The 19,837-nt window shown below is 44.2% G+C and overlaps 2 protein-coding genes across 2 annotated transcripts in view; both read left to right on the forward strand.

Moving 5' to 3' along the window:
* Positions 1 to 900: 900 nt before the first annotated feature.
* On the forward strand, positions 901 to 1,686 carry LOC143357348 (uncharacterized). The gene is made up of 3 exons (XM_076793764.1): positions 901 to 1,053; positions 1,117 to 1,272; positions 1,461 to 1,686. The coding sequence occupies exons 1-3, from the start codon at positions 990 to 992 to the stop codon at positions 1,532 to 1,534; spliced, it is 294 nt and encodes a 97-aa protein (XP_076649879.1). The 5' UTR covers positions 901 to 989; the 3' UTR covers positions 1,535 to 1,686.
* A 3,942-nt stretch (positions 1,687 to 5,628) lies between these two features.
* The window catches only part of LOC143356895 (dexamethasone-induced Ras-related protein 1), an 83,523-nt gene continuing 69,314 nt past the window's right edge, over positions 5,629 to 19,837 (forward strand). Inside the window, exon 1 of the mRNA XM_076792935.1 lies at positions 5,629 to 6,174. The gene's annotated coding sequence lies outside the window, so the exon portion shown is untranslated. The remainder of the gene's footprint in view (positions 6,175 to 19,837) is intronic.

Raw genomic sequence — 19,837 nt, forward strand, 5'->3', positions numbered from 1 at the left:
AACGGTGCTCGCTGGCAACAGCGGTCATCGATCGACACCGTGAACAACAGAACCGCGAATGACAGCGCGAAAAAAACACCGAAATCGTTTCCCGAGGCGAATGCAAAAAGTCCTGCGTGGGAACGAGGGTGTGAAGTAGCCGTGCACACCGTTTTGTTATGCGTGCGCACGGCGTTTAATTTAGGGAGATTCGCACGCTCACCTGACTGATGAGGCCCTCCAGGGCCTGCCTCGTCGATCCCAGGTAAACGTGCTTGGTTCCCTTATCACCGAACTTCAAAAACACCCCTTCAAATCACTTGTCACTAATTAAGGGCCTCACGATGGCGGCCATGACTGCCGTTTGGCTGTAACTTGACACGCCGCTCGCCAGATGGCGACACCAATCGCCCCGCACTGCGCAGCCGCGTGCGTCTCAGAATTTAGGGGCTACAATTTCAAAAAATTCGAATCTTCTACTTCAACTTAAAAACTAGAACCAGTGTGAATAAATACAAATATTCCGAGCTTCTGTCACAAGCTAGATTTTTAAATATAGTAGCAGAAAGATTCGAAGAATATTGACATTAACCTTTAAATGAACGAAGATTTCTTCTCTAATATTTTCCTTTTTTCAGATAATCCTAAGTACTTTAACACGAGTATCATTTTCCAATTTGTCTTTGCTTATTCAATCCCGGATATAAATTGTGTGATAATGTCAGTGTAAAAATTGATTGAAGGAAGAAAAATGTGAAGAAATGATGAGTACGTATGCAACTTGCCATAATCTCTGTAGTGTTTATAACGACATCGATAATTATTGTCGTTGGAAGTAGGACGTATTAGGTGTTCCGTAAAAGTTAACGAAAAAACCGACCATCGAAATTGAATTGCTTTGCGTGACTCGATTTAAATCTCCCGCGTCAATTCGGAGTCTGCTCAAACGTCTGCTGTAGTCTGTGGTTTTTGGTAAACGCTACTGGAAACAAGCGAGCTAGGATACAAAAATGAAGATTAACAATCTCCACACATTGACAGATACATTTAAAATTCTGTATGGCAAGCCTGTGGGTACGTTGTAAGGAGCCAAACACGGTAAAAGAAATATTATTAAACGTCTTTGATATGTTGTAGGATACCAGATAAAATACTACTGGAAAGCATCATGGAAAACCATGCCAGAATTGATGTGTCTTGGAATTATGGCTGTAAGCAGCTGTGCCCTCTTGTTTTATTGTGCGAAGAAAAGGCTCGGTGACCGTGAACCACGATATTATCGTGACATTACCAGTAAGTCGTTAATAGTAGTCTTTCTTTTTAGGTTAGGTTGTATTGTTATGTAACTATGTACCTACTTAAATTTCACTGCTGTTTCATTGTTCTTGCTGGACACAGGTTTATTTCGGTTGTGGTCCTATCAAGCAACAATGTTTAAACGCAAAAGGAAGTTGTGTTTTTTAATACTTGGGAAATTTTAGTTTTCAGACCCGACGACCCCAGAGTACCTCGTATTAGGAGAGACAACATAATACTACTGCAAAGAGTGGTTTAAATTGATACAAACAGTTCTTACTGTCGAAGGAAAGAACTTAACAATGTAAATTTATACGTATACATTACGCTGAGAACAAATTGTAGTCATAACTACTTTATGTACAATTATTGAGCAATATACAGCTGTTAATAAACATGTACGGTGTATTGTTTTTATGCAACTTTTCTTGACTTTTCGTTAGTTGTATCCACGAATGTTAATGCGACTAATTGCAAACATGTTTCACGACTATAGTTTTATATCACAAAAAAGATAAATTTTACACAAATTGTATATTGCAAACGTGTGGTAAGTCTTTAACTTTCGTATGACAATACTTTTTGTTAAATTTCATAAGAGGATATGTTGTATTTAACTAAATGTTATAACCGTGAAGGCATTGTCGAGACAATTGCTAGGAGCGAACATATGGATTTGAATTTTTGTAATACCTGTAAAAGAAGTAGAAAAACAGTTAGGGAAACTTACCGCCGATGTTAACGAAGCACATACTCGATTGTGTACAGAAATCCGCCGTTGTAAACCAGTGTAATTAACTAAATACAACATTTCAGTTTCAAAACCTTGAACACTACAGCTGCCGCAAGTCCGCATATGACTATGTAGTAGCAGAAGTGACGTTTTCTATTATATAGGGACATTAAACTTAGAATATTAATTGCATCTTTCAGGAGAAAATTGATTACAAACAGGTAATAAACTACCATGTTTTAGTCATAATTGCTCTCCTGAATACATGTAATTCAATATTAATTACTAACATGTGTAGATAGATTTTTAATTTCGAAATAAAATTCGACGTGGTCTTGTTGGTGCACCACTCACTTTTATTACTAATTAATCTATAAGTTGAATGAGTTCTGACTCCCGATGAAACTAGCTGCAATGAGACTTTTTTAATTGGCCAGCTGAACAATTAACCCTCCGTCTACAACTTTATTTTTATCGGTGCTGTCTGCATAGTGGATCGTTTATATTGACGACCAATTTATTTACTGTTCTAGGCTTTCAAAAAATCTAAACCAAATTCTGGAATACGTATTGAAGTCTCTATTTTATTATATAATCGTTTACAAGAATAAATATCGAAAAGAAAGAATTTCAGGAGAGAAATTTCGCTCCGGACATAAACAACCCTGGTTGCCCACGGAGGGTTGAAAAAAGCAAGACACACAGTGCATCTTCAGCTGAACAATAAAAAAATAAAGCAAGACGCACACCCCAGAGTATCGGTATGTCTTCCGAGTTCTGATCAAGCTAGCTACAAAGCTTGCAAACCTGAAGCCACAACTCAAAGTTCCGAGTCTGTCCTGTCTATTCTGGTACCTCGTCAGCGGTAATGGGCCGCCGCTTTTCGTGCCCGTCTCTGTACCGACAACGTTACAATTACGACGCCTCTGTGCACCAAAATGTCGCCTAATCGATATGCTAAAGAGGTTCGCAGAAGGTCAGCTGGTAGTCCCGGTATAACAGAGGGTGTCACAGAGGCGTCGATGACGCTCGTGTGCACGCATTGACGGTACACGTCGAACTCCCGACCGTTCCGATCCGAAAAGGAAGCGGGTCCTGTTGAAACGCGGACTGTTACAAGAGCCTGATGACGTTTATCGAACGAACATTGCCCGTCTGCGGTGACATTTACCCCGATACCGCATAAATGGCCCCAGACACATTGTATTTATTGAAACCGATCGTCGCGTCGGATCGCGCGAACAATGAGCGCCGTGCGTTCCGACAGGAATTTCCGATTCGAATGCTGAACGTCCGCAGCATTTGCTTCATTAAACTACCCCATTGCCACATGCGACCTTCCAAAAATGCAATCATTACGCGCGCTAACAATGTCGAAAGAAATTTTCTTTCCTTTTACTCCTTCTCGAGCCTGGAGTTGCAATTCATTGTAGTCGTTGATCGATCGATTTTTATTAAAAGCGCGATGGTTCTATAGAGTATTTAATCGGTTATATAGTGTTTTTAATCGAGACTGTATTTTATTAATGGTACTTTCGTAGCTCAGAAAAATGCGAGGAAATGCTCCAAATGCATAGTTCTGTCGAGAACTGCAGCAGAGTTTAGAGTTTGCTCGTGTTTTTCTTTTTTTAATTAGTAGTAGTAGAATTATTTTTTACAAAATTATTATGGGACACCCTACTACGTGTAGCCTTACGTTTGCTCAAGTAGCGATGCAGAACGCGACTTCTTTACGATCTCACAAAATGTTACGCATCGCCAAAGTTTTACTTCAACTTGAGGCATCCATCAATTTCTCAGCCACGTCAGGCAGAGATGCCGAAGTTTACGGCCATAATCATGAATATGGTAGAGTGCAAAAAGGTGCAGGTACGCTGCGAATGAATTACGATCGCAACGGGAAAATCAGCTAACCAAAAAGGTAAAAAGTTCCTCAGAATTTTAAAGGAAAAATTCTGAAAATATTTCACGTCATGCATAGAAGGTTCCGTATTTCACGGCCGCGTAATCTAGTCAATTATTTCAACAATCGTTTATTAAAGGCATTGAATAAGTATACGAAACAAATTGCAGGCATTTATCCTGTCAATATATAATAGCAATGACTGCAATGTATTAATTACGTTCCACTGAATTTATTGATTAGTACTACCATCAATTGTTCCAAAACATTGTTATTATTGAACAGTATTACGTCTACAAGCCTTAAATGTATGTCGCCATGAAAAGAGGGAAGGAACTTTTCCAAACTACAAACTATGAATAAACACACGTGCACCTGAAATGATAAAGAAAAAACTTATTGCACAGATCCAGAATCGTCCATATACTTCGTAAGACCAACGAATCCTTAGTCGGAAAACCTGAAAACTTCCGACAAAATAATCCCGCCGCTGAATGCAGTCGTGTGCCGAATCCGTCCAACATTAACCAACAACGCACGCAAAGTTAATAATCTCTGTTCCCCAACAAACGCTACGATATCCTAAGCCGCAGCCTCAATCTTCTTTCGCGGACAAAGCGGACCAAGTCCGAAGACATTAAAGAGTAAACCCGGGCGCAAGCCCACCTCTTCCAAAAGTGTAATCACACAGACGACGAGCCCGCGAACTCAATTCCCCTAATCTCGGAACGGCTCTAATAACAACAACATTTCCGGGCTTGTCAAACTGCGAGCATTAGTTAGAACTTGCGAGCGCATTCTCATTCCGGTGGAAATTTATCAGTGTCTGCCCTCGGAGAACGGTTTCAGCCGAGAGAGGGTACCAGCGAGGATCGTTTGCGTGAATGAAACGCAGCCCTGCGGAACGTATGCGCATTTCCCTGCATCAACTATGCAGGAGCCGTTGCAGTCCGGACCTGCGAAATGGAGGCCTTTACGTGACGTCATCGCGCAGAAGAATTGAGCCATTGATCGCGTCAATGTCGCGAGTCGAAACGGTTAATCAGGAATTAGGTAAAAGTTCTATGAAACGCGCAGGAGGAGGTCGGAGTGGAAATTATCGAGATGGAGGAGCGAAGAGGAGTGCGGTGTAACGGAGAGGCCTACTTAGAGGGTGGCGGAGCAACAGGAAAGGGGGATGCCAGAGGAGGGCAGAGCGAGAAGGAGACAGTGGTCGAGGAAAAGGAAAGGTGGCCCCGCGGAACTGTGCCAGGAATCATTGCGACTACAACTTGAACCTGCACCGGGAGGCCTGACCCTGCACCTGGCCAGCGCGCAGGATCCACGGGACGCAGGATCCGCGACTCCTGGCGTGCGTGTGCGATATTCGAGCTGAAAACACGGCGCAGGAGAACGTCGGAGGGGAAATTATGGGGATGGACGGGGAACGGGGAGTTTGGAGCAGCGGAGAGGCCTACTTAGAGGGCGGCGGAGCAACAGGAAAGAAGGAGGCCGAGGAAAGAAGGCGATTGAAGGGAGATCGAGAAGGAGACAGTGTTCGAGTAGAAGGAAAGCTGGACGGAACGGACTCGTCGCGATACGCGACACGAGGGCGAAGCTGTGTGAATGATATCGAAGGGACGAGGAACAGGTGATAGGGACACCGGTGCGAAAGGGGTTGAACGAGGGAAAACAGTGGCATCGTGGCAGCCTGGTGGGGAGAGGAAAGGAGAGAGAGGAGAGGAGAGGAGCGGGAGAGAGCAGACCTGCGATACGGACCACCCCTCGGTGGTTCGCCAGTGGTTCAGTCAGCGTTTCGCACCGGCGTCGCTCCTCTCAGCTCCTCAGCAGTTCGTCTCGGCGAGCCTCGTGCGGATAATCGCGTGGCCTCTGTCGCGAGATCAATGAGCGAGCCTGAGGACCGCGGGAACGGCCAGGCTGCTGTCATCGATAGTCGACGCGTCCCCGTGTCGGATACAGTGCTACCTTCCTCGACCCAGGAACTAGGATCTCGGTAGTCCCGTGTCCTTCTGACCGTCCCTCTCTCTCTCTCTCTCTCTCTCTCTCTCTCTCTTTTTCTCTCTCCTTCTTTTCTCTCTCCTTCTCGTCTGGTCTCTTTGTGGTGCTCGGCGGCGTAAGTGAGTAGTCAAGGTGCGAGGATCGACGAACGGAACGCTGCGGAAACACGAGGACCTTGATCGGGTCCTTCGGGCCAGGAGCGGTGCATGTCGCGGACCCTGCAGCCTAGCTTTTCACCTTGCGAAGCTCTGCCTACGTCCCTGAGGTGAGTGCCAGGATCCACCTTCCTCCCGAGGAGATTCTTTTGGCGGAATTTATCACGCCACTTGCTTTGATCCTGCTCGAGCCGCGAGATTGAAATATTCTCGCGCGAAGGAAAGTGTTCTAATAACGATCGCCTGTTGAGAATTTCGAGATTGAAAGAACCTTGCGAATAATTTCTGGCTAATGACACCTCTGGAGACTGGGGACGGGGGTGTTTCGAGCATCAATTATGCGAACGATCCGCGCCGTGAATCGGCCACTCGGACTCCGTCGACCGTTCACCTTAATTAACCATTCACGAACTTCCTACGAGCCGAGGACTCGTTCTTGTCCGCCCTTCTAGAACCGGACACGGTCTCCGAGGAGACTCGGGGCGTTATTCGGCTCGCGTTATTCGTAACCCGACTTCCTAGCCATTCATCGATCGCCCGTTCCTTTGCAATCTGATCCCCCCGTCTGATCGTTATAGACGAACCGAACCGATCCGATCGCGTGTGCCACCAGTCGTCGGATCAAGATACGACGGGCCTCGCGTTACGACAGCGGTCGTTAGCTCGCGCGAATACTTTACCGCTATTCGCGATTTCATGCTAATCTTATCGGAACGAAAGTATACCGTTCCGTTGAGTCGACGGTGGTAAAGCTTTTCGATTTCTGTTCGAGGGAACGCAAGCGTTTTCGAAGCTTTGTAAACGCTTCTCGGTTAGACGGTCGCGTCGAGTTATAGAATCGCCGGATTCGGCGTTTAGGCTCATTTGACACCGATTCGGACCACCGATTATGCTCGCGTTACACCTCTTATCCGTACCGGCAGTATATCCGCCGTAATTCACGCGGTACAATGGGGCTAGTTTCACGCGGCGGCATCGTAAACCGAAGTTGGACGTCGGCCAAAACGGGAGTACCTGTGACTGCACGCGGCTTGAAACAGCTGTTAACCTGACTTGTTGCACCGTCGAACAAACGGAGCCGCGTCCCACACCCCCGGCCTCATACACCGACATCGACTCTCTTTGTTATTCAGCAAGATGCTACCAATCTGCGGCACGTGCGCCGCCTGCAATCTGCATCCTGCGTGCCCCCTCCTGCCGACATCCGAATGATCGGCGGCTCGTTTCGCTGAATATTTTACCGTAACGTGGGACCAGCGATTCTCATGTGGCCTCTATGGGGTCTGAAGACACGGGGTTTTGTCTCCAAACAGCCTAAATTTTCAGCTGACGGATGAAAAGTAAATAGAAGATTGTCCGTCTCTGAAAATTCATTATTTCCCTCGGTACTTGTCATTGTTCACACGTACAGGTATAAACTGTCATGGACCCTGTAGGCAAAGCTCTGAATATTTCGGTTTAGTTTATCGTACATGATAGAGCACCTTGCTTACGTACTTTCTATTCAGGATGCGCCGTGAACGCACTTAAAAAAGTATAATCTTTCCACCTAATTCGGTGGTTGAATTCGATCCGTTAGCAACGTACTCTGCTAAATATTTAACTCCAGGAGCATGCATTTTTCAGCAGGTTGTGTACGTGGCAAGTACACGGGGCTTTAAAGCTAAAGTCTTCGACCTTCGACAAAGTAATACCTCCCAAATGGACGGAGGAAAATGTTCCCCCGGAGTACACTTTTTCTAAAAAATTCCTTAAAGCTAAAAGCGTCAATCTTGTATGCAAAATCAACATTTTCTGTGACAATCGTTAGAAATAGGAGAGACTATAGTCTCCAAAATATTGTAACGACAGTCTCAAACGCTTCTAATGTTTCCGCTTTTTTTTTTTAGTTTAATCTACTCATGTTTTACCTAAACGCACAGAACCCGTAGTGTAGCTAGAGTTTAATCTTTTCCATCTTTCCACCGTGAAATAAATTGCTCCGACTCTCGCGCGACTTTTACAAGCGCTGCAGTTTCAGTGAACGCGTTGGGCCAACATTTCCACTTCGCCCGGCCCCGTCGAAGAGTCAACAAAAATTTCTAAAGAGCCAATTCCCGAAAGCTCGCTCCATTATCAAACCGAATCACATTCATCACCGATTCCATCTTCGCACCTCACCTCGCAGCTGTTCGGTCTCGTTAATCATCCCGAATCGCCCCGGTATTTTACTTGACCGGTTTTCCCATTAACAATGGCCTGCGGGCCGATTACGCTGCATTTACCCCAATCAGATTCTCGTCTTATTTCTTTCAATATCGAACAACGCCAGGCATGGAAGCTCCGGCTACGACCTGTCGGCTACACTTCTTTCTCAACCCCCCTTCATTCTTCTCTGTTTGAACGGGGCTTTCGTAATCATCGGCTGATCGTCGTTCGAGCGACGGCGACGCGTTCCTCTATCTTCATCGAGCTGGCCGCTCGTTCCTCGCCTGGGAAACATCGGATCCCGTTGGATCCGTCCGAGCGAAACACGTAGAACGAATTAAATATCGAACCGGGCCGGGCTTACCGTTGATGGTTGAAATTCTCGAATACGTCCCGGTCTGCATCCCCAAGATTTCATCGGCTCCCGTGCGAACGAACGCCTCTGCGAACCGCATTCTGCACGCGTGCGAACGGATTTCCAGTCGTCTGCGTCTGTCCCACGAAAGCGCACCGGTTACGTCTTTCGAAACATTAATACGTTTCTGCACAATGCGTCGCGGACGAGTACATCCTACAACACCAACACGCTTTCACTTAACTATACCCCGGAATTCGGACATTCTATCTGATCTAGAATATTTTCGTTGCGTACGATCTTTTTCTATTTATCTACATTATGCGTTATCTATGTAAAAATTAACCGTACTGAATCTGAGAAATATTTCAAAATTCATCACAGAAGGTTAAATTATTAGATCTGTTTTATTTGCCTTCTCGAATTTGGAGATAGCTAAATCATCAAGAAATGATTAAAACATGTGTAGCATCGCATTACGACGAAGAAATCGTAAAGCGTAAAGTGTTTAAAAATTCTCAGCACCCCGGTTATAAAATCGAGCTACACAGTTAAGTGGTTAATAGGATTTTCAATAAATGTGCTATGACTCTGCTATATATATAAAATTATGAAGTAATAGCATAATAATTTTTAGTAGTGCCTCAGAGGATCGAGTGCAAAGAGTTCGTAACAATGCGTAAAGAATCTAATTATAAGTCATTATGAACGATTGAGAAAGACTGGAACTCTTTCATGCATCCATTACATTGTTTCCAAGTGCGTTAATGTTTGCGAATGGATTGGCGAGTACGCTCTTTCGCGACGTACTGTACAGATAGTCCGTCAGGGGTGCATACAGGCTGGAAGTATCGCGAACGCGATGCACGAGCCTCGTGGCGCACTCTCGGCACAGATATCGACGTGCAACGCACCCTTTCGCGTACAGGGACGGTCGTTGAATCAATCCAATCATCGCCGGTCGAACCGTGGCTCTGGCCTCAAACAAATTTCACAGCGGTGTTCAACGACAGTTATTTTTCCGGGTTACGGTGGAACCGAGGCCCGACACCGTTTCCGATCGACGGGAATTCATCTGCCGCCGCGAACAACCCGGTACATGCAACCCCCATAAACCACGCCGCTCCAGGAACACGGTTTCGCTCTAACACCGTTTCGGAATTAGGGGAACCGCCGATATTGCACTTTTCTGGCGGTGGGACGCGCGAAAGTGCTACCGGGAAAATGTCTGCCGGGGAATATTCTATTTTCCATCGACGCGTTTAATCGTTGTCGATATTTGCTAGAAAAGCAAGAGGGTTGAACGGGGTAGTCGATAATTATAATTGAACAGATTCCGGAAACGTAACTGTTCGCAGACAATTTTCTAGGTCGCTTTACGGGGGAATAAAGTCGGAACCTGTGTAGCTTTAATTGATAAAAGGATTGATATTTCGACAACGTCCAAAACCATTGTCTTCTAAATATTCCGCGCTCGGTACGGGTATTGTTTATCAACGTTCGCGCGTTGCTGCATTCTTGCAGGTGATTTTAATGCGATCCGATTCTCCCATTGAAATCGCAATCTTTTTCATTTCGGGTCCGCCGGGTCAGGCTTCCTGTGCGTCGAAATTTTGTTTGCCGACGAATATTTGTATCGAATTCGATCCACGGATCCCGAATGGAGGAAACAATGGAGCCGCGCCATTGTCTGGGGTCACTTTCCCAGGGAAATGCCGGGTACTCGGAGAGAAATTCCGAAATACTCGGCGGACGTTAACCGGAGTAAGGGCTATAACATGGACCCATCAAGTTCCCTGTTCCCGTTCCAGTTCATTGATTAGGTGGACGTCGAAAAAGCTGATTGGCCGACCTCCCATCACAGCGCTGCTAAACGCGAGAACCTGTACGGTTTTCGCCGAAGAAGTCATTTAATATCTGCATCTTCCCCTTGATCCGGATGGAGCCAGTTAGTGTGACTAGTTAATTGGAGATGTCGCAGCTTAGGTATAATTAGACTACCAGATCGCTCTAACTCATTTCATACGTGCATTAGTAATTCCTCCTCTTTGGTCAAAATTAATGAAAATGATTTTAATAAAATTGAAGAAGCATTGCAACAAGTATATATTATTGAACGAATTTATTTCTTTTTTATTTTGGCACATACGAAGTCTAGGAAAAATATTCATAGACAGCAGGTCTTCGCGCATTTATGGGAGCTGTGAATTTATAGAATACAAGATAGTATATTCTAAATAAATTCTGTGTATTAATAAAAATTCCACTCGACTTGGTGCAAATTTTCGCAAGACGAGCCAAGCAGCTCGGAATGTGCACAAGGGAAGTCTATTCGTAAATTCCTCCTCATTCCTCCGCTAAATACTAATTTCGCGCGAAGCATGGAACCCGTGAGCCGCAGCCCGAAACAATTGCGGGGTGAGCCGTGAACTATGAACTCGAAAACCTGTGGAAAGTATCTCCCCTCGGCGAATAGGATTATTTGCCATGGGCATTGGCAAGCCTCTCGAATGTATTCGATAGTTCGCGGTTTCTGTGTGCCATGCAGGCGTCCCCGGGATTCTGGAAGTTTGCAATCAGGCTGAATGGACCACGAGCAAAGTAGGAAAACGTTTGGTAACTGGCGCGAAGGTGAGTGGCCGAAGTTTCCCTGGAAGCCGAAACTTAACTTAAACTTGTAGGGTAGCGTGTTCGCATCTTATCAAATTTTCGCCGCTCCTGTTACCGAAGGTGTGGGCGCGGAGAGACCCCCCTAGTTATGGTGGAATGAAGTTTCCCAGAAGAGAGCCCCGTAGACGGCGAATCTCGGGAACCGTAGCAATAATTACTCCCGCTTCCGGGTCCTGATTAAAATCTTTTTATCCTATCGTTACGCTGTAGTCGTTAGGTTTAGACGCGATACAATTCTCGCTTCGTGTACAGTCGGCCACAACGGTCCTTCCGCACTTCACAGATTTCGAGCTGGAACTGTGTGAAATTAAAAACGTCAGAATGACCGGTTCCGAATTTTTTCATTTACGATTCTTGCATTCCCGCGGTTGCGTTTAATGGGTGCAATGGATTTATTTCTTTGGACGTATGATGATTAAAATGGGTAAAAAAAAATCTGTCACACGTTTCTGACATTTTGCATTTCGCGTGGGGAGAATGAAATTAATTTTGTTAATGTCCGCCGTTGTATCAAATTATAGCGCGTGACATATTCGGAGAATTTATCATTTTTCTGCGACAATATTTTCCCTCGTATTTCATAAGAGGATACGTTGCGTTTAGTGACAATATATTATGACTGTCATATGTGTTATAATTGTGACGACTGTTGGCACAAACACCGATAGCAGGCATGTTCATTTCAATAGAGATCCCGCTATCTCAATCGTCATTTCAAAAAATGGTTGTCCACGGTTAGTCAGTTTGTTTCTGGGTTTATCTTCATGTCCACGTGTTGAAGTTCATTTTTAGCTAGATTCCAATGTTCGTGCTCGTAGCGAATGAAGATCTACAAACGTTTCATAAAATATGCAGACATTTTGATATTTGATAATATTATGTCAGAAATTTCGTTTGATTTTAGTCTCGCTTATTTATAGACGGCTTCAAAGTTTGGAATGGAAGCTCTGTATTCAAAATGGCGTTCGACTCCCCAAAGCATTCAAAGCATATTGATTTTCCTCTGATACAGAATATCCGCTCGTTTTAAATCGCGAGAGTGTTTATTAGATTGCAGATCATGACGCGAACGTATATTTAATATATTTACATATGTTTCCTGCTGCTGATTTGCTTAATATTCTTGTCATCGCTGCTTCTAACACGATTTAAATTATTCGTTTATACGACCGCGAATGTGATTGTTAACCTTTCAACTGGTTGACTTTCCCATCATCAACAAACTGTGTTTTTGAAGTCACATACGGATATATCAATATTTTTCAGTCATATTTTCCATTCCAACTTTTTCACTCTGTTATGTCATAATATCCATATTGGTACAAACGGTACTGTATCTGCGTTCATTATTTCGCCTTTCATTACGTGTTCGTTACAGTGACCCAGTCGAAAGGTTAACGATCATGTCCACCGTTTTACGATCGAATATTTCCCGTCAGAAACAGAGCCAATCAAAAAGAGCTGAAAGGTCCCACACGTATTTTTTCACCGCCAGTGTTCCGAGTCGAAACGCAGAGTATGGCAGTTCCAGCGATATGCAACCTTCGCCATCGATTCGCGAAAGGTCAAGTCCACAGAAAAAGGCGAGTTCGCCGAGCAAGTGATCAGATAGTCAATAAACGCGTACTATAGTGATTTAGCCGACGTGTCTGCGACTGCGGTGTATCCAGGCTCGAGTCGGAACGTCTCACCTCGTGCTCATAACAGCGTATCTTCCGCTTCGAGACGAGTCGAATGGCGGCATCCTCCGCGGAGAGATCCTGACGCGGCCCAAAGAAATTCCCTCGCGATGAAAGAGCATGGATTTCCGTGCCAGTAGATCTCGGCATCGAGTTTCTCGCGGTACGCCGAACAGCAGCTTCTACTCCGCTTCGCTCTGCTCCGCTCCGCTCTGCTCCGCTCTGCTCCGCTTCGCGCCGCAACGCTTTGTGCGCGGCTGCGATCGTGACGATCCATCGACAGCGTGAACTCGCGGTTCGAATGACAATAATTCAATGGCCCGTGACATTTATTCCTTCGAGAAGAGCCTCCGTACCACCCGCGCACCACCATTTGACGTGTCAGAACTTCTGTCGTTCATTACGCAACTCCAATCTCGCGAATCGCGCTCGAGCACTGAACTTCGAACAATCGAATTGTTTCGTCAATTTGTTCGTTCCAGAACATTTGCCGGGACCCGTGATCCCGAGCAGTACTGCGGATCCGCGTGCATTTATCGTGTACATACATTTTTCAATTACAAGAAAATACAGTCACAAACGTTAATGAAAACTCTATTCTTTCTGTACGGAACTTTCTAGTTGATAAATTTAACCTGTTCCCATACAACAATCCGTGAAAGTTGGAACTCGCATAATGCTCCACGATCTGGTCATCAGAATTTGTACCGGTTTAATCGTCTCTGATAATTTAATAATTTTTTCTTGGAAATTTTCCATAAATTTTTGCTTTAGAAGAAAATATTGCAAAAATGTCTAGATTAAAACAAAAGTTGACACTGTGCGCTGAAAGAGCGCAATCGTCTTCAGTAATTTAATAATGTTTTTCTTAGAATTTTCCAATAAATTTTTGCATTAAAAGAAAATATAATTCAATAACTTTTTCTTGGAATTTTTCAATATATTTTTGCTTTAAAAGAAAATATTGCAAAAATGTCTAGATTAAAACAAAAGTTGACACTGTGCGCTGAAAGAGCGCAATCGTCTTCAGTAATTTAATAATGTTTTTCTTAGAATTTTCCAATAAATTTTTGCATTAAAAGAAAATATAATTTAATAACTTTTTCTTGGAATTTTTCAATATATTTTTGCTTTAAAAGAAAATATTGCAAAAATGTCTAGATTAAAACAAAAGTTGACACTGTGCGCTGAAAGAGCGCAATCGTCTTCAGTAATTTAATAATGTTTTTCTTAGAATTTTCCAATAAATTTTTGCATTAAAAGAAAATATAATTTAATAACTTTTTCTTGGAATTTTTCAATATATTTTTGCTTTAAAAGAAAATATTGCAAAAATGTCTAGATTAAAACAAAAGTTGACACTGTGCGCTGAAAGAGCGCAATCGTCTTTAGTAATTTAATAATGTTTCTCTTGGAATTTTCCAATAAATTTTCGCTTCAAAAGTATACATTGAAGAAATGTGTAAATTAAAAGAGAATTGGCACTTGCGCTCAAAGAGAAGAGAGTTTGGACAACGGTCGAACTGCGAAGTAAATTCTTTGCGAGACTATGAGCGTTGCGTAAATGGCAGCCACCGTATATGGGACTAAAGGGGAACAGTAAGACAGCTTACACCTGGACGCAAGTTTTTCCCAGCGTTCGCTAATAAGTGCGTAAACACGTCGTTGTCACCGTAGTCGTCGCCTCTATTATAGACAGACGAGAGAGCTCGCATTAAAAACCTGCCTCCCGTTAAATCGAGTTTAATTATCGGAATCGATTTTCCGGAGCGCGGCTGACAAAACGCGAAGCAGCGTTTCATCGTCATTAGTAGCGATCATCAAACCGGTCGTCTAGAGAACTTCCAACCACTAATTATCGAATCGTTTCCGTGCCAGCGTCGTTTTATTGTTACGCGGGACCTTATGCACGGTTCACAATCCCGGCAATCCGCGTCGCAGCTCCGGGTGCATCCGCGACGAATGCGCTTCGCGCTGCATCTGTCAAAGCGACTCGGTTTTTATTCTAACGAGTCAAGTACAGCTGATATGAGCTAATGAATTTTTCTTTCACGAATTAAGGTGATTTTTGCAAAAAAAAAAAATTGATTCGAACGACTCTTTAATACTCCCGACCTCTTTCGAACACATCGGTGGCTCGTACACAGTGCCCGGCGTGCGGTGGATGTGGTTGTTTAATTGCAATCGCCAATCAATCGGAACAATCACGGGCTTAATTACCAAAATCTGTTCCCCGTTAGAAGCCGGCCATTCGTTCGCCGATTAATCTTCCTCTTTCGCGGTATCTCTTTTAAACTCCCACGCGTCGATGGTCCTACATTCGCTGTTCAATTATGGTCTTCGAGACTTAAACAGAATATCTCAGACACTAAATCATGCCTTAATTAACTGCTACTTTAACTGCAGGAGATTGAACTCGTAGCAAACACCTTATTCGTGATTAATCGTTTACTGCGTGTTATACTTTTCTGTAACAATATCCTCGATGCTTGTAGGATTTTTCAGTCCCGTTTGGTGCAACTACCGAGGCGCTACTGTATTGATTTAGTGTGTGTGTATTTAGAGCGTCAGATGAAACGAAAAAACAGTATCTTTAATCCCCGGAATTAATTTGTAAAGTAAGAAATGGAGAGTCGGTCGTGAAGGGTTAATAAATGGGCAGAGAAGTAAACAGTCGGTTGGTCTGACAAACAAGCGGCGCAGTATTAATTTACTATCTAGAGACTCCGGTATGTTTTCGATTTTGTATTCAGGACGGCCGAGCCGCCTCGAGGCAGAGACTACAAAACCCGAACATCGATTGTTCTTCGGTCGGTCGATTGCGAGACGATGCAGTGTTGCAATCCGCAGGAGCCGAAGCTTCGCGTTTCTTCCGCATTGAATTTCGCGGAAGGTAGGCGAGCGGCGTATCTGGTTTTTCCTTGATTTTCTCGACGGTACGTTAATGGCTCGTCGGGATCAATAGAGCCGAGAATTCGGACGAGCACTCGGAGGAAAGGCGTCGGGAAAATGGGGCCGGGCCTCACGTTCGAGGGACGAGGCTCTTCTCGCAGCTCGTGAAAACGTTTCCGGTCTCGCGAAAGGGCGGATAGAAAGAGAACAAGGGAGAGAGGGAGAGAGAGAAAGAGGGAACAATTCGAGAAAAACGAATACAGGCCTGCTCAAAGGGCGCGCGTAAACAAACACGCGTGGTCCTCGAGCAGGCTGAAATTCGTCGGACTCCGCTGCTCCAAAGAAGCCTTTTAATTAAACCCCACCCCTCATCGAATAAACCATCTGAAAAAAATGCCTCGACAGCCTCACGTGACCGGCTGCTTAACAAAAACTTCATCCATTAATTAGCTCGGCTCCGAGGGGAATGCGGAACTTAGCGTCGCTGACTCAACCACGCGGAAAAACGTTTGAAGCAAGGCGCTTTGTTGCCTCGGGAAACGGCCATGGTGTTCGAGTGAGTTCACGGGAAAGGGGTTCACTGGACAAGTATGCTCGATCGGTTTTAGTATAATTTTTAATAATTGTGGTTGTGGAATGAGTCCACTTCTGCTCGAAATATGACTACGGTGAACATCGGGCTGGGAGAAAAGTGTGCTATTCCATCGTTAAGTAAGATATTCGAATGAAACAAGAAGCATGTTGTTCACACATACTGGGTCTACCTTCAAAATTTTGTTCAAAATTTTAGGTCGTTCGGGAAGTCTAGAAAAAATTATTTAGTTGAAAACAACCCCCTGAGCGAAACCCATTAGAAAATCAGGAACAGACGTGTGTTATTTAACTGTTTCTGGAAAGATATCCACAGTGTCGAGTTTGTAGAATATTATCTCAAGAAATATTGTCAATATCTTTCACAAAAAGCATTTTTAATTACTTTAGCAATGAGAACACGGGGGTGCTTGCTTCAAAAGTGTTTCACTGATAATCGAATGAAACAAAAAGCAAATAGTAAACATCTACTGTTTCTACCTTCTGGATATTTTTCAAAATTTTAGGTCGCTCGCGAAGTGTGAAAAAAAATTATATAGTTAAAAACAACCACCCATCCATCAAGAAATCAGGAGTAACCCTGCATTATTTACCTATTTCTGTAAAAATAGAGTTTGTACAACATTGTCGAAAGAAATAAATGAAATGTACTAATCATTTGCTTTTTTAATAAAAATTTCCCAAATACAGTGATTCTTAGAGAACCACACGCCTGAGGAGGATTTCCGAGAAGCTACAAAAGTGTTCGATTGAGGTCTTTAATTGTCGAGCTCCCTTGTTCGGTAAGGCTCGAACCAAAAGGATCCCATTTTTGAGACACAAGTCCCCCCTCTGTCATTACTTAACTTTTCACCGATTGTTCCCCCCGGTCTGTACACTCTCCGTTGAGTGGTTTACTTGCTGAAAGTGCAAGAGGCAACTCTCGGGGCGGCGTTACTCGTTCTCGCGCAAACCATCGCGTCGTCGCGCGATTCGAGTAACGATTCTTGAAGCCGGTTCGGTTCGACTATTAGATCGCCGGAAGAGGCGAGCGAACGCGGCAAATAAATTGAATCGACTCTGAAACCGTCGGGGAAGAGATTTCGCTGAAAGCGCGGACCGGATCTCCTCGAATCGATGCGAGTCTTCTTTCATATTAGCGTGGGATCAGGTGCATCCACTTATTTGCCAATTACCGATCCCCGATTGTCTTAGCCACCGCCCCCTTAATAAATGTGCAGATTCGACGCGAGCAGACAATCCAAGTCGAGACACAACGCACACGCTTCCGTTGCAACTTGAACTTCTGAGACAGAAATTGTTGGGAGGAGGACAAGTTGTTAACAGGAAAGAAATAATGCGTCGATACTCTTCGGTTCTTTTAGCGTTTCTACCGTTTAAAATCGCAGTGATACTAAATAATAATAAAAATGTAAAATGTAATCTTTATTTCTATTTTCACTACAAAAAATAACGACTGTTCAACCAATTTCGAAGTCCCTTCTTCCGCTAAGCAACAATCTCAAAAAATTCGCATGTCCAACTTCAACAATTTCTTGCGCTCCAACCGTAGAAGCTACACGAATGTTTCTTCCGTAGGAGCATTGTATATTCACTTCCGACAACACCGGTACACTTTTTAACGTCATTATAAACCCGGAGCAATGTTGAGACAGGGTCCGAAGCGAGCTGGACGCCGGGCGTATTTTCTCCGACATTTTTCAGTTTCGCAAACATCGCGAGTTACCACGAGCCCATTAGGATTCGAATTCTCTTCGCCGAAGACAAGAATCACGTTCGTCCCTGAGCGTCATCACTTAAAAAAGACTGTATAATGTCAAAGGTCGCGGTTATTTCCGCGAGCGTCGCTCGCCGAGCGCGGTAAACAAGATTCCCGGAGCAAAGCATCTTCAAAATTGCGAGACGATACTTCTCGGGCCGAAGTCGCGCGAGTTCTCATCTTCGATTGGTTCGACGCCGATGGTCGACGGGTAAATACTTCGAATGACTTTTCGGAGAGTACGGTCGCAAGTTTCGAATTTTCGTTCGAAGCAGACTTCGCGTCGCGACTTGGCGTTGCGCGAGGGTAAGTCGAGGCGCACCCGGAGACGCACCGGCGTAATTCATTTCCGGGTGACAAGCTCGTTTCCCACAGTAGAGACTCTGGCTGCCTCTTACCCGGGGGATTCATCGGTCATCCAGAGGGAAGCCGGGCGCTCAGGTGAATTTCGGCGAGTCTCGCGTGAGCCACGGATCAATTTGTCCAAGTTCGAGACACGGGGACCAAGATAATCGCCGATTCCACCGACCGAATTTACGATCCCGCCGGTTCCCCGTGGCTTCGATGGACACGCACGGCTGTACATCACGATCTAGATGCGAACAGATCGATCCCAGCCGTCGCATGAACACGATCCACGATCTTACGGGCTCCTTCGTTAACGCGTTGACTGCAGTGTCACGGGGTGACCTGTTCGTGGAATGCACGCTTAAGCTGCGTGTCCCGTTGAAATTAGTGAATCGTTACTTCATCCTTGGATGGAGGACCAACTACACTGTGGATCTTTATGCAAAATAAAAATTTTGTTCATCGATTGCAAGGAGCTTCTTCCTTTAATAATTTTAATATGTTATCGTGCTCTTAAAACCCGAATGAACATCAATTTGTAATGCATAAACTGAGTGAATGATGATTACACGAACAAACTTATTAAAGGATATAAATTGCTGAAACAGGTAGTTTGTACAAAAGAATGAAATCGGTTTTGTTCTACCTTGTAGGAATTTGGGACTCCCGATAATAATGTTCGACGGAGACTCAACTTATTTTTCGAGGCAATAGTATGTGCTCGACGGTGCTCGTACCGCCACTTTTCATCAAAGGAAACATCCTCTCTAAAGTCCTTAAAAAAAAAATAAAAGACAAGGTGAAACTCCCCCGATGGAGTGACGCAGTCTTCCTAGACTGCGAGTGACAAGGGTTGTCGCAGGCCGTTGGAGGGTTAAAGGATTTTTCGCGTTACGTAAAAGTAAAAATGTCCTCGGCATCGGGAAAATATTTGTTCCATATTACCCGCAATATTTCAACATCTCTTTAGACTCCATTTTTATTACCATTCCGAGTGACTTCGAGTGCGTCTCGAGAATATCTTACGTCCGACGATTTTCCTGGATTGTCTAAGAAATAAAAATCCGACTTAACAGTAAAAATAGAAAATAAATTAGTTCGACCATTTTTCTGCAGACTAAAAATATTGTTGGTTTAAGAAATGTGTTCACTCCATCCTAAATAAAATCTTTAACGGCTGTACAAACTCCTGAACATTATTTTAACCCTCTGAGGACGGATGCGACATCCAAGGGACTGCTGAGGTTGCAAAAGAAAATGATTACTCTCAAATCATATGAAACAAACTTTTA

This window comes from Halictus rubicundus, chromosome 9, assembly GCF_050948215.1.
Source record: "Halictus rubicundus isolate RS-2024b chromosome 9, iyHalRubi1_principal, whole genome shotgun sequence".
NCBI classification, from domain to species: Eukaryota; Metazoa; Arthropoda; class Insecta; order Hymenoptera; family Halictidae; genus Halictus; species Halictus rubicundus.

What these genes read in the sequence shown, in the direction of transcription:
- LOC143357348 (XM_076793764.1), top strand. Translation starts at nt 990, where the DNA reads ATGAAGATTAACAATCTCCACACATTGACAGATACATTTAAAATTCTG. An exon ending in TCTGTATGGCAAGCCTGTGG is followed by an intron (nt 1,054 to 1,116) that starts GTACGTTGTAAG and finishes GATATGTTGTAG; the next exon opens with GATACCAGATAAAATACTAC. An exon ending in ATATTATCGTGACATTACCA is followed by an intron (nt 1,273 to 1,460) that starts GTAAGTCGTTAA and finishes GGGAAATTTTAG; the next exon opens with TTTTCAGACCCGACGACCCC.